General features: G+C 40.2%; 2 protein-coding genes across 3 annotated transcripts; one reads left to right on the forward strand and one right to left on the reverse strand.

The window, feature by feature from the left end:
* The first annotated feature begins 708 nt into the window (after window positions 1-708).
* LOC111603815 lies at window positions 709-10,784 on the forward strand. 2 transcript variants are annotated; one of them, XM_023321572.2, is made up of 7 exons: window positions 709-978; window positions 1,360-1,429; window positions 8,694-8,862; window positions 8,920-9,197; window positions 9,720-9,953; window positions 10,405-10,530; window positions 10,614-10,784. In XM_023321572.2, exons 2-7 carry the CDS (start codon window positions 1,367-1,369, stop codon window positions 10,713-10,715), a joined length of 972 nt encoding a protein of 323 aa, XP_023177340.2. In that variant the 5' UTR covers window positions 709-978; window positions 1,360-1,366; the 3' UTR covers window positions 10,716-10,784. The 2 variants fall into 2 exon arrangements, with proteins under 2 accessions (XP_023177340.2, XP_023177341.2); XM_023321573.2 differs by lacking the exon at window positions 9,720-9,953 and having other exon boundaries at window positions 710-978.
* Window positions 5,059-7,227, reverse strand: LOC111603816. The gene is made up of 3 exons (XM_023321574.2): window positions 6,651-7,227; window positions 6,391-6,590; window positions 5,059-6,273 (listed from the first exon to the last, which is right to left on the reverse strand). The coding sequence occupies exons 1-2, from the start codon at window positions 6,903-6,905 to the stop codon at window positions 6,393-6,395; spliced, it is 453 nt and encodes a 150-aa protein (XP_023177342.2). The 5' UTR covers window positions 6,906-7,227; the 3' UTR covers window positions 5,059-6,273; window positions 6,391-6,392.
* Window positions 10,785-12,751: the final 1,967 nt, after the last annotated feature.

Genomic DNA, 12,751 nt, shown 5'->3' on the forward strand with positions numbered 1-12,751 from the left:
TTTTGACTTCGGCCCTTTTCTAGGCATTTGATTTCGCTCACGCATTTAAATTTATCCAGCACGTGCTCCCACGCTGCGTGGTCAGTCGAATCGAACAAAAGCCAAGCAAAAGCTGTCATTTGAATATTTAATGAGCGCTTATTAGGACAAGAAGGCAACAACCACGAAAATGAATAAAGAACGTTTCACCAACTTAACAAAGCCCGCTTGCTGCTGCCGAAAGAGAAATAGCCATTTGCCTATTTGATTTGTTATCTGGCAGGGCAAGGCTTAAAGGGCAGAGTCCGTCAGCAAGTGGCACACATACATTAAAAAGTCCATCAGCCACACAAGTACATTGCCATGCGAGTCTGCAAAAACTTCAATGCGACCGCAATGGAAACTGAAGCGAAGCGCATTAAGCGACAACCGCTTCTTTATGGTCAACTGCAGTCAGGCCAGTTGGCTCGAACCGAAATAAAAGCTCTGTGTTCAAGTGATATAATGGAGTCGCAACCGGTCTGCACTACGGCACTGGGGCGTATGCGCAATTGTAGCAGAAGACCAGCCGAAATGCAAGAGTTCGTATATTATATGGACTTAAATGTTTACTGCTTTGCTTTTATAGCTTACTCATGCATCATATGCTGGCGCTTATCTGTGGCATTCTACTTGCCGCTTATGAATTCATCAGAGACATTGAACATATAAATTCCTATATAAAGAGACGTTTGCATTTCAATTGCGACTCAAATCCAGTTGAACAGACAGACGTCCAGTTTCAGTAGCTGCCGCCGTAGGCTATTTCGCATTTCTCACTTCAAGTTTGAGCCCCGCTCATAGCCAGACAGAGTCGCTGCGACACAGACTCTGAATCAGTGCTAATCGACATCGCGTCGCGTGTGGACGAGTCTCTTGCTGTCTGTGATTTATGTGTGTGCAAGAAACGTAGCTCAAATTAAAAACAAAAACCAACAGCTAAAAAAAAACAGTGTTCAGGTACAAATTGTATTATGCAATCAAGCAAGAAGCATTCTACATAATAAGCAGATGCTATGTACTTGACTTGAGATATTGCCAGGCTGCCTGAGGGCGAGCGTTAACCAGTTCGCTCACAACGAGCTCAGCGTCGCCCCTGTGCTCCGAGCTAGTTGGGACTGGGCTAGGCAGCTTCTGTTCTGTGCTGGCTTCAAGAATTCACATTCTCGAATGTCCGGCAGAACGCGTTGTGCATACAGAAACAGTCGAGTCTTTTGTTTTTATCCACAAACTACGCTGGGCCGGCAAACTCTGAAATGTTGCAAGCAAACCTGCTCTGGGCTGTTTGGCGGAGCACTGTTAGCCAAGCAAGAAATTAATTTTGTTTCACCTGTTTTTCAGCCGCAAAATGTTTGCGCTATTCGGTGCTGCTTTACTGCTGCTGCTGCAGGCCACACTGGCACCAGCTCAGGTAAGTTTTTATTTCTTTCTACAGCCAACAACTGAAAACTAGGCACTAAGTCTAACTACGAACTCAAATTTCTTGTTTGTACTTTCGCAAACACTTACCATAGCTATGCACTCATGTGTGCCGTTGCCCAACTTTCTGATTAAGCCAAGCCAAAGCCAAAGTGCGGCCCAACAGCCCAACAGCCCAACTGCCCTTGCCACACAGCTTAATTCTTTCGGCGCTTGTGCAACGCAAATATTTCAATTATTTCCTGAACTACCTCAAATTGTTTTATTTATCTACAACCTCAGCAAATCAAACAAAATCAACCGCAGCCAGCAAAAGGTTCATGCGGCAGGCGAAGCTTTTCATGAATTTCCTTTGAAATCAACTCGCATTAAATGCCGTTTGTCGTTTTCAACAATTTTCCACGCAAATAGTAAATGACATGAGCATGTGACCCTAGGGCCTACAAAGTAATACCTTTGCTAATTGTGACGAATTCTTAAAAAATAATTTCATTTCAAATGAGCTTAAGAAAAATCATAAAAATAAAAAAAGCCAATTTTTTATTGCCTAAAACTCTTCATTAACAAACAAATAATGGGCTCAAATTTGAAATGCCCTTTTTGAAATCCTTTCAATAACAGTAAAATAAACAAGTAAGCGTGCTGTAGGTGGGGAATGCCCAACTAGAAGATACCCTTGAAGCAAATCAAGTCTCTGGCTGTGCTCATTTGTGCAGGCAGGCAGACTGACAGGCGGACGGATAGACAGACAGAAGAACTGATGAACATGTCTGAATCAGCTCAGCTCGGCGTCTTGGTCAACAATATATATACCCCATGGTGTCTGCCAGTCTTCCTTCTGTCTGTTACAATCATTTAAACAAAATCAATTTACTCAGAATTCTATCTGCCAACCAATGTTGCTATAGCAGCCACATGAAGTACTAGACAGATATTGATAAGTTGGGTATTATATGTTGAAGCAGCTCATAGTTTGGTTAAAGTATTTTGATATAAGCAAATACTGTATAATTATGTATTATGTAGGAATTCTTATAAAGCCTTGCTCAGTGCTCGAAGTCCATCTTATCGCTTCTTAAGACAAGGCTTCAGTCGTGTATATATTCCAAAATATGACTCTCCAGCTCTCACACTCTCTCTCTGGCTTTGATCTGTCTCTCTAGATCACTCTCTATCTATAGCTCTCTCTCTGTGCTACATCGCCATCTCTCTCTAGCTCTCTTCTCTATCTCTCCATGCTAGCTTTCAAACTCTCTCCAGCTCCCTCTCTATCCCAATCTTGCTCTCTTTTCCACTCTCAAGCTTCCTCTTGCATTCTCTCTAAGTCTCCTGCAAGCTCTCCCTCTCTCGCTCTCTCTTGCTGTCCCGCTCTCTGCTAGCTCACCCTCTCTCTCTCTCCCTAGCTCTAACAGCAACTTGTTTTCCTTTCACATCGTGTATAAGCATAAAAAGAATCTTTAGTTTCAGTTTCAGCTCATTTCATTTCAAGTTTAATGCGAATTATGTGTAGCTACAAACCCAACTCTACAGCACAACAGATATTAGAACAAATTATTGAAAATACTTTGTTTACATTAATTATATATTTATATGTCTGATGTGAGATTTAAGATTTTCAACATGACACAGCAAAAATAGCTCACGAAAGGCAATAATAAAGCACAAACATATCTGAAACGTGAGCTCATTTGTGTTGATTGAAACACCAATTATAGATATGGTAGTGTATAGTATATACTATATAGATACTATAGTATATAGTATATGTGCTATAAAGATACTAATGTATATACTTTATACTATATGCTCTTTACTCTACTTCTGCCTAGTGCTCCAACTTAAGTTTACCTACTCTGATTTCGCGTTTAGAGTTTCCGCATAAACTTCATTCTGGCCGCACAAATTGTTGGCCAATGTTGCAGTATGTTGCGAAATTTGCGCAAATGTTGGTGTTGATTTTATTTGCGGTTTGCTGCACAAACGCTAACAGCCCAAATGGTCGAACACTTGATTTTGCGCCATGTGGCTGCCAGCGGGTGGCAGCTGCGACAGGTGTGGCAGGCGGAAAGTGTCCGGCAATGTGAACATTGGGCTCATTAAAGTGTTGCGCAATGCAACGGCTATTAAATGTGGCAATGAAGAACTTTAGTGCGGCCCGGGCTATTCGGCAGCTCGCCGTATAATTATATGTGCGCCAAGGTACAAACTGGTAATTACCTATGAGCAGCGGATAACCCGTTAACCCATGAGCTGGTGCCTGTGTTTGTGTCTGTGTGCGCTCCTTGGCTGCGTAGCGAACGATTATATATCATTTTAATAACACAGCATCTACCTTGAACTTTCAACCGGCCTATGTGTCATCTGATATGCCGCCGCGCCGACACGAGCACAAATGAAGCGTAATTTTTAGCTAATTACGCATACGCCGCATTGTGCAAGTGCGCCCGCAAATGCGACAAATATTTTCACTGCAATTTACATGCAGCAGCCGCGTGCTGGTGTGTGTTCGTGTGTTGTTGTTTGTGCTTCACCGCATAGCAGCAGCATTTTGTCGCGTATGCTGTCAGTTTTGGGTGTTAGCTGCGTGTTGCCTGTCAGCTGCTGGGCTCAGGTGGCAAAGGGCCGACGTGCCCCATTTTGCCTGCTGGGCGTTGCTCACGCTGTCTGCTGCACTTCTTTTACATTTACCCTTTCCCAACTTGGCACAAAGTTTTCGGTCCGCCGCAGCTGTAACAATTCCAAGCACCTTGCACGCCTTCCAAAAATCTCGGAGTTGGTTTATTTCTATTTGTTTACGGTTTCGGGTCGCTTGCGGCCAACTAGAATTTAGATTTTAATCAACGCATGCATGAAATTTGCATTTGCCAGCGCTAACCAAATTGTTGTGAGCTCGTGGGAATTGTACACAATTGAAATTGAAATTAAGCCTCGCGTAATGGCACCCGGGCAAGGGTTTCCCAGCTAGATTTAGAATCTCCATTGCTTGGATCTTTTTCTTTTTGGGTTATTCATGCAAATTTCTGCGCTCTGCGGGCATATAACAAAACGAAAAAGTTTCCGACTGAATTAAAAGTTATTAAGCTTAAAGGACCACTGCAATCAGATATCAGCCATCTGCAATCTGCAACGTAAATTAGCCGAACTCATTGTCTGCTGAATGTTGTTTATGTTGCCGCTGATGGTTATCAGCAAATTATGGCAGCCAGCCCCAAACAGTGCAAATAAACGCATTTGTAAGCAAGCTGACAATGGACTCTGAATCTGCTTCTATCAGCACAATTCAATGGATTCGTGCAAATATTTAACATGGCAAACAAAGCACAAACAGCTATTAATAATATTGCAGCAGTTCAAACAGTTTGCACAGAGCGAATGTCCTTTTTCGAAACTTTTGTCCAGAATGAGCTTTATAAATTATTGAAATAAAAAAAGACAACTTTAGCAAACTTCTCAAAGAAGTTTTCAAGCATTTAACACAGAGATGCAAGCTAAGTGCGGGGTGACCAGGCAAGAGTGATACTATTTTCGATAACTATTGCTTGATAGCTGTTTAAGTTATTGATTAGTTTTAAATGCTAAAATATTTAATAATATTTGCCATTTAATTAATAAGTAATGAAAAATTTGAAAATAAATATTTATTAAAATTTTAGGTTGTTTTTTAATATGCAATTTGACTTGCATTGTGTAGTGCTTCGTCAGTTGCCGCCTTGCAAAGCTTTAGCAGGCTTTTACTCTATTGCATCTTGGATACTTATCCACTTCCACTATCAGCACTACTACTATATATAATGTCATAATCTTCTCTTCAAAATAACACCAAAAACAACATCATATTTGAAATAGTTTTTGTTGTATTGCAATTCCTTTTGCTATGCTCTTAATTGGTAAGCCTCTTTTAAGAGCTTGGCATTTCCTTTATAAAAAAATACTTGTTGTTGATTAGCATATAAAAACTTAATCTGAATATACTGAATAAATCTCTAGACTAGTTTTATTCCACATACCCGATGCAGCTTAATTATATATCTCACCTATCGTACTCATGACTAATTCAATTATTTTGCTTTAGGCTTAAGTTTGCTTTAATATTTCAAGCTCAAGTTAATAACTATTTAACGATGCATATGATTCATATCTTATGCAAGCTACGCTCTCTGATAGATTAAGACGAGGCTCTGATTGAACACATTAAGGTAATCGCCAGGTAGCGTCAACAAGGCAAGAACAGGTGCAAAAGCAAAGCGTAAATTCAATTGCTGAGCTATTGAATGATGCGAGTGCGCACAGCGCACACATAAATTATTTCTTAATCGGCCTAAAGCCTCTTACGTGCCATATTGTATTTTGAGTGGGCGCATGCGAAAAAAGGGGCGTGGCTGAATTAAACTGCATTTATCGGGCGCTTAAAGCGACTTACGCCTGCAAAACCAAACCGCTAAGCGGGTTTGTGTGTGTGAGAGTGTGTGTGTGTGTGTGTGAGTGTGGGTGGGTAGGTGGTTGGGTGGTTGGTTAAGTGTACATTTGCATCTCATTACGAGTAGCTGCAACAGCAGCAACATCCGCAGCTACTGCTCAGATGTCGCACAATATTAATTTCCGACGCTGCTGAAGTCTCACACGTTCGAGGTGTGCGTGTGTGTGTGTGTGTGTGTGTCTATGTGTGCGTTAACTTATAATGGAATTTTCACATTTTTCACTGTTAATAAGCGCAACTCATGCTCTTAATTATGACATTATAAAAACTTAGTTAGCTTTGCCGTCTGTCGAGCAGGAAGTTGGCAACATCGAACTCAAAGTTTAATTGCAACTTAATCAAGTTGCAGCGACATTTGACTAGAAAAATAGAGAGAGAGAGAGAGAGAGAGAAAGCAAGTTGTAAAAACTTAGTTAAACTGAGCAGCGAGTGTAGCTATCTGTAACGACTAGGAGATAAGAGTTATTTGCACTCACACCTATCCCAAGGCGACGCCGTAGATGACCAACTGAAAGTGCGCCGTGGGCACCTGTTCGTAGCGCTGGAAACGCAAGGCGGCATGCTGTTGACCCACGCCGCCGCTGAGCAAACGCACCTGGCCGCCGTTGCCGCCCGGCAAGGTCATGTCGTAAGCGTGCACAGCCGTTATCGTGTAGCCATCGAATGCACTGGAATTCTGCGCCAGATAAATGTCATGTTACGCATGTTATTTACATAAACTTGTTTGTTGAGCTACCTGTGAGCCATATGCAACGTCGCGAACATCCACACTGGCAGCTGTGGCAACCACAGCCACATCCACATCCGCATTCGCATCCGTACTGTTAACCTGCCCCAGGTAAACATCTTGTGCATGCAGCGTGCTGGCATATTTGTTGACATGTCCCCAGGTAACAGTGGCGCCATCGCCGTGCCGCGCCAACAGCAGCAGCAGCAGCAGCAATAGGCTGATAAGCGTTACTTTTGTTAACATAGCGGACACATGCGGCATGCGCACACACAGAGCGTCTCGCGTTCGATTCGTGCAACGCGCAAGGTGTGAAACTCAAATGAGTCGCGGCCAAGTGACCAAGTTAAATATTAACGTTTTGTCTACCTTCAAATGTCTTATCAGCTAGCAGGTGTATTTTTGTTGTTCTGCTGCTGAGTTCGCTCTCACTTATCGCTCTCGCTGTCCAACAACCTCCACTCAGACTGTTCTGCTGTTGCTGTTGTCTTTTGTTCCATGTTGTCTACCCTCGGCTCTCCATCCAATGGGAACGGCATTAATTACTCTAATATGGGAAAAACACAATGTTCGAACTCTCCGCCAGTCGAGCTGCGACTGTCGCTTATCAGCTTATCATTCACTTTGATATAGATTTTAGTGGCAGCGACGCCCGCCGTTACGTAAATGGGCTCAGTCAATATGTATCGACAGCAAACTGTGCAAATGCTGAGCATATTTTGAAATATGTTCTAGGCTAACATAAAATGAAGAACATTGTGAAACATGAAACTGATATGCCTCACTGTAGAGTCTACAGTACAGAGCGGCATAGTTGAAAATTAATGAGGGTTGAAATATATAATATAATAAATAATATATAATCAATAAATTTATATAATAAATTATAAAATAAATCAATTTATTATACTAATTTAAAAAAAAATTATAAGTATATTATAAGTTTTAAAATATAAAACACAAAAAAATGATTAAAAAATGTTAAGAAATCAAGACCTTGATCACATTTGTTAGCGCTTTTTATGACTCCCTCTAAATTTAACAAAGTTCTTAAAACAACAAATTTTATTTGCTTTCTTTTAAGCACAAAGACGAAAGCTAAAGAGCAAACAGTCAAAAACAAAGACTTGAGATGGAGCGATAAATAAACAAGTTTACTATTTTTTACATAGCATTGACAACTTTTGGTCTTCAGCCAGTACATATACGAGGTCTGCTCAAAAAGTATCAAGAATGGAATTTATTTATTTATTAATTCAGATATACTTTACACATTTGTGTGAATTTTTTTTTTTTATTAATTATCAAAACACAAAAAAATGATTTTATTCTGATCTGACTTCGCTGCTGTCTTTAGTTGTTCAATCACAGCGTTGTGTCGTACTTCCCTAGGCATATTCAGTTCAAATAACAATGAAAAGTAATAGATAAGAGTTGGCGCCACAGAAGAATCGAAAATCGAGTATACGTAATGCGGAAATTAAGCATTCGCAATACAACACAACTTCGTTTCGTGATTCAGTCCTTACAACATTCAAAACGAAAACTTTTCAAAAAAAAAAAAACTTTTCGAAAATAGAATTAAAACAGAAAATGTGTTTCTGAAACACGTGTGGCGCTCAGGGCTTGGGTAATTGAAATTTATGATTTGAGGTCAGGTGTGGTTGATGCGGCCCTCTTTCTGTGTAAATGCAGCCAAGTCAGCCATTCAATCGAATTCCATTCGCAGTTCCGTTTTATTAGAAAGTTGGCAAACTTAATTTAAATTGATTGACGCTTTTTGGGCACTAGCCGTTGGTCGGGTCGAGGGAAACTTGTTGCCTACCTGCGCCTTTCGGCTAATATCTTTAGGTGTTCGCTGGAAGTTTCCTTTTTGGGCGCAAAACTTTTACTATTTGTGAAAAATGGCGTCGGCATCTGATGCCAAAGTTTTGCATGCCTAAACAAAGAGCGCAACTTTCAATGGCATTAAGTATACGCAGCGTAAAACTAACTTTGGCCAACTCACTGCTAACTCATCTCTCTAATCTGTAACGTCTCTCGTTTCTGCAGCTGATTACATTGCGCGACGGGAAGGTGGGCGTCAACTTTGCCGGCTTCCATGCCGACGCCGGACTGGGCGGCCTGCTCACGGGCAACACGGCCCACGGCGGCCTCAGCGCCTCGGCTGGCACGCCCTGGGGATCGCGTGCCGCCGCTGGTCTTGGCGGCGGTCTCAACGGTATTTACCACATTAATTTCTGTGATTTTCATCTCGATATACGCTACATCCACACAGGTCGCACCGCTGGCGGTGCATATGCAGCGGCTCAGGCCAACGATGAGGTTGGCGCCAGCGCGCTGCTTGGCGGCAGCGTGGGCGAACACGGCTACATTGGCTCCGAGGCACACGCACCCGGCCGCAAGGCTGTCCACTCTATAAGTCATGGCCAGCAGCATGTAACCTTGGGCCCCGCAACTGTTGAAGACACGCCCCCAGTGGTGCCAACAGCCGGCCCGCCTACCTATGTGCAAAAGGTCAAGCCGCCCAAGAAGTATTCGCTGATCGCACAGAATGTAAGTAAAGGGAGCAGCTATGAAGTTAATTAAGATCTCCAGTATGTACCTAGAGAAGTAACTAGATAGCATTCCAACTGTCTGCAAATAATCGTAGATAGCAAGCGACTTTGTTGACTTGCCAAACGGCAATTGTTGCCTACTAAAGAGTGAAATATTGTTTTTTGCTTTGTCTGACGTGTGCAGGTCTTTGTCTGTTATCTTAAGTGCATATCTGCGATGTAACAAGCTGCAGCTTCCGTTTTTATTTGTGTCAAAATGATAAGCCTTTGAGGCACTGAGAAACGTTTCTCTCGTTAGGCAGCTATCAAGAGACTGAGATCTAATATATAGAAAATGTTCCTTCATTAACATGTTACTAATTGATCAATTCTGTCTGTCTGCCTTGAAGTTCTCTCTACACTTAAGCCACTCATTAAGTGTTTAACTCTATGTAAGCTCGTGCATATATATATTTATACATATGTTTTTATGGTGTCTGTGTATGTGTTTTCCATGCCCCTCATAATTTATACATGTTAGTCAGACCACAGAGCGACCAGTCAAATCAATGAAAATCATGCTGAAACGGCCGCAGTGCCGGCCACAGAGCAAGCGCCAAGCCCACTAATAATTGTCAAGCGGCCACGCCTACATGTAAAACGTCTACGTCAACGCCAACGCAACGTATACATAACGCAAGCGGCACAGGAGGAGCAGCAACCACATGAGCCGGAGACTGTCGCCACCGCCTCGCATGCCGATGAGCCGGCGAAGGTAACAGTCAAACACAAAAACAAACAACTGGGCAGCTGTGTGGTAAAGGATATATATAGATGCACAGCTACACCCGCACCCACACCCACACACATGCACACCCACACAGAAAGAGAGAGAGAGAGAAACTGTCCAAATGTTGGCAGCAGCAACAGCTTTTGGCTTTTGGCTGCAACTTTCGCTTTTGGGTCAAAATATTTGACCAGCGTTTGCTGTAAATTTATTTAAATTGTGGTTTATTTTGGGGCAGCGAGTTGCCAACTTGTTGAAATATTTTCAATAATTTTTTGCATGTGTTTTCATTACGTTTTCGGTGGCAGCTAAAAATAACTTTTGCATTTATTAAGCTTTCGGTTAGCCGATGTTTTTGTTTGTTCTTGTTGTCTGCCATTTGTTATTATATTTTCGTAGCCAACTGATTGTTTTCTTTCGCTCACCCACCCACGCACAGGCGTCGCCCAAGAATGAAGCCAAGGTGGTGCACAAATACGCACAGGTCGCCAACCAGAGACCACAGGGCGTCAGCCATCACGTCGTAGCACCGCAGGCACAAGGAGTCGTTGGCCAGGCACTCGATGTGAGTCATTCCACGTTCAGCTGATGCGACTTAATTGTTTGACCCTTGTGCCATGCACCCCTCTCTCTCCCGCTCTCCAACAGATTCCTATTGGCATATTGCGCTCCCTGCAGCAGAGCCTGGGCGGCTTGATTGGTGGACAATCGGCAGTGATCCAGCCCAATGGCCAGCCTCTACAGGGCTGAGTTCACGCAACGAATATGTTTATAACTGTAAAATGTCTTATAATCAATAAATCTAATTAAGAGATAAAACTATATTTTATAGGGTATATTAAGAGCATGCCTGATATGGCAAATGGGGTGTAAGTGTTCTATCTTATCTAGATAATAAAAATATTTGTTAAATGTGAGTTTAATTGAGTATTTACACACTAATGCGAATATCTTTGTCACGAACTCTTAAAAGCTACAAGAAATTTCCGCAATCTGTTCGTAGGTTCCTACAGACTTGTCTAGTCTTGTCGACTGTCGTCTTAGCAGGTGTTAATTAAGTTAAACTGAGATTATTACTTTTTACAGCCTTAGAACTCGACATATTTCTAATGCAAACCTGTCCAAGCTGAAGTATATTAAAATTATACAAAAAATGTTAAAAGCCATAAATAAATCAGATAAAACTTAATGTATATTTGACAAACAGCACGTAGTTTACCAGGTGACTCAGTATGAAGCTTCACTCATAAATGGATATAAATGGTAAGTAGAGATCGTATAGATATATCGGGAATCATCATATATTATATCATCATATAACACTGTCATATATAATCATATCATCATATCATCATATCATCATATCATCATATCATCATATCATCATATCATCATATCATCATATCATCATATCATCATATCATCATATCATCATATCATCATATCATCATATCATCATATCATCATATCATCATATCATCATATCATCATATCATCATATCATCATATCATCATATCATCATATCATCATATCATCATATCATCATATCATCATATCATCATATCATCATATCATCATATCATCATATCATCATATCATCATATCATCATATCATCATATCATCATATCATCATATCATCATATCATCATATCATCATATCATCATATCATCATATCATCATATCATCATATCATCATATCATCATATCATCATATCATCATATCATCATATCATCATATCATCATATCATCATATCATCATATCATCATATCATCATATCATCATATCATCATATCATCATATCATCATATCATCATATCATCATATCATCATATCATCATATCATCATATCATCATATCATCATATCATCATATCATCATATCATCATATCATCATATCATCATAGCTCGACTGCAACTATTATCTTTGCCCTTTTTGTTCTCTGTCTGCTTCTTTTAATTCTCTCATTTTATAATATCATATTAAATACTTTCCTTGCTAAGAGCACAAAATACTCAACATTCACCTAACTTTAAGTTTTATATGAGGTTTGTTTTGTTCATTTAACTGATTTAACTGACTCTATCTCACTCTCTGTTTCTTTCTTGCTCTTGCTCTCTCGCGCTGGCACTCATTTCTCTTAATTTATTTCACAAACTTTTTGCGGCTTTTCATGACATCTTTGAGTTGAAGAGTCTAACTTCTTTGTAAATATATGGCATTAAAATAGAAGTGTGCCATGTGAAAATAAGTTAATTAAGTCACAGATACCAACAAAAATATATATTTTAAGACAATTTTTAAACTTAATCCTAGTTCATGTTATAAAAGCTTTCTAAGCAGATGGCAGGCTACTGAAAATAATAAATATATATTGTTGAATAGTTAAAATACATATTTGATATATATTGCTTATATATATTAAATATATTGTCAACTTTTCAACTTTTTCACTAATTAATTTCCAAGAATTTCTATTTTAGTTTCACGCCAATGTTAATATTTAATCTGTGCTCCACATTGCATTAGCCATTTAGTTATAAAATAATAAATAACCCCGTCGAATTAGAATTTGCATGAATAAATCGAAAACACAAAATGTTTGCACAATTTATGAGAAGTTGTCTCAGTGTGTGGCGCCTTTAATTTCATTTCATTTAAGGCGAGCCATTTTATTTGTGTTTTAGTTGGATGTGCTGAAAGGGTTCCTGCGTAAAGTCAAAAACCACAACAACAACAAGAACAACGACAAGAGCAATTCATTGAATAGTTTCGTTTGTTGT

This window comes from Drosophila hydei, unplaced genomic scaffold, assembly GCF_003285905.1.
Source record: "Drosophila hydei strain 15085-1641.00,03,60 unplaced genomic scaffold, DhydRS2 tig00008134-arrow-pilon, whole genome shotgun sequence".
Classification (NCBI taxonomy): Eukaryota; Metazoa; Arthropoda; class Insecta; order Diptera; family Drosophilidae; genus Drosophila; species Drosophila hydei.

Excerpts from the sequence above, each read along its gene's own strand:
- LOC111603816 (XM_023321574.2), bottom strand. The coding sequence starts at position 6,905 with ATGCCGCATGTGTCCGCTATGTTAACAAAAGTAACGCTTATCAGCCTA. Across the intron at positions 6,591-6,650 it reads ACGTTGCATATGGCTCACAG|AATTCCAGTGCATTCGATGG; the intron begins GTAGCTCAACAA and ends TATCTGGCGCAG.
- LOC111603815 (XM_023321572.2), top strand. The coding sequence starts at position 1,367 with ATGTTTGCGCTATTCGGTGCTGCTTTACTGCTGCTGCTGCAGGCCACA. Across the intron at positions 8,863-8,919 it reads TCTTGGCGGCGGTCTCAACG|GTCGCACCGCTGGCGGTGCA; the intron begins GTATTTACCACA and ends ACATCCACACAG. Across the intron at positions 10,531-10,613 it reads TCGTTGGCCAGGCACTCGAT|ATTCCTATTGGCATATTGCG; the intron begins GTGAGTCATTCC and ends GCTCTCCAACAG.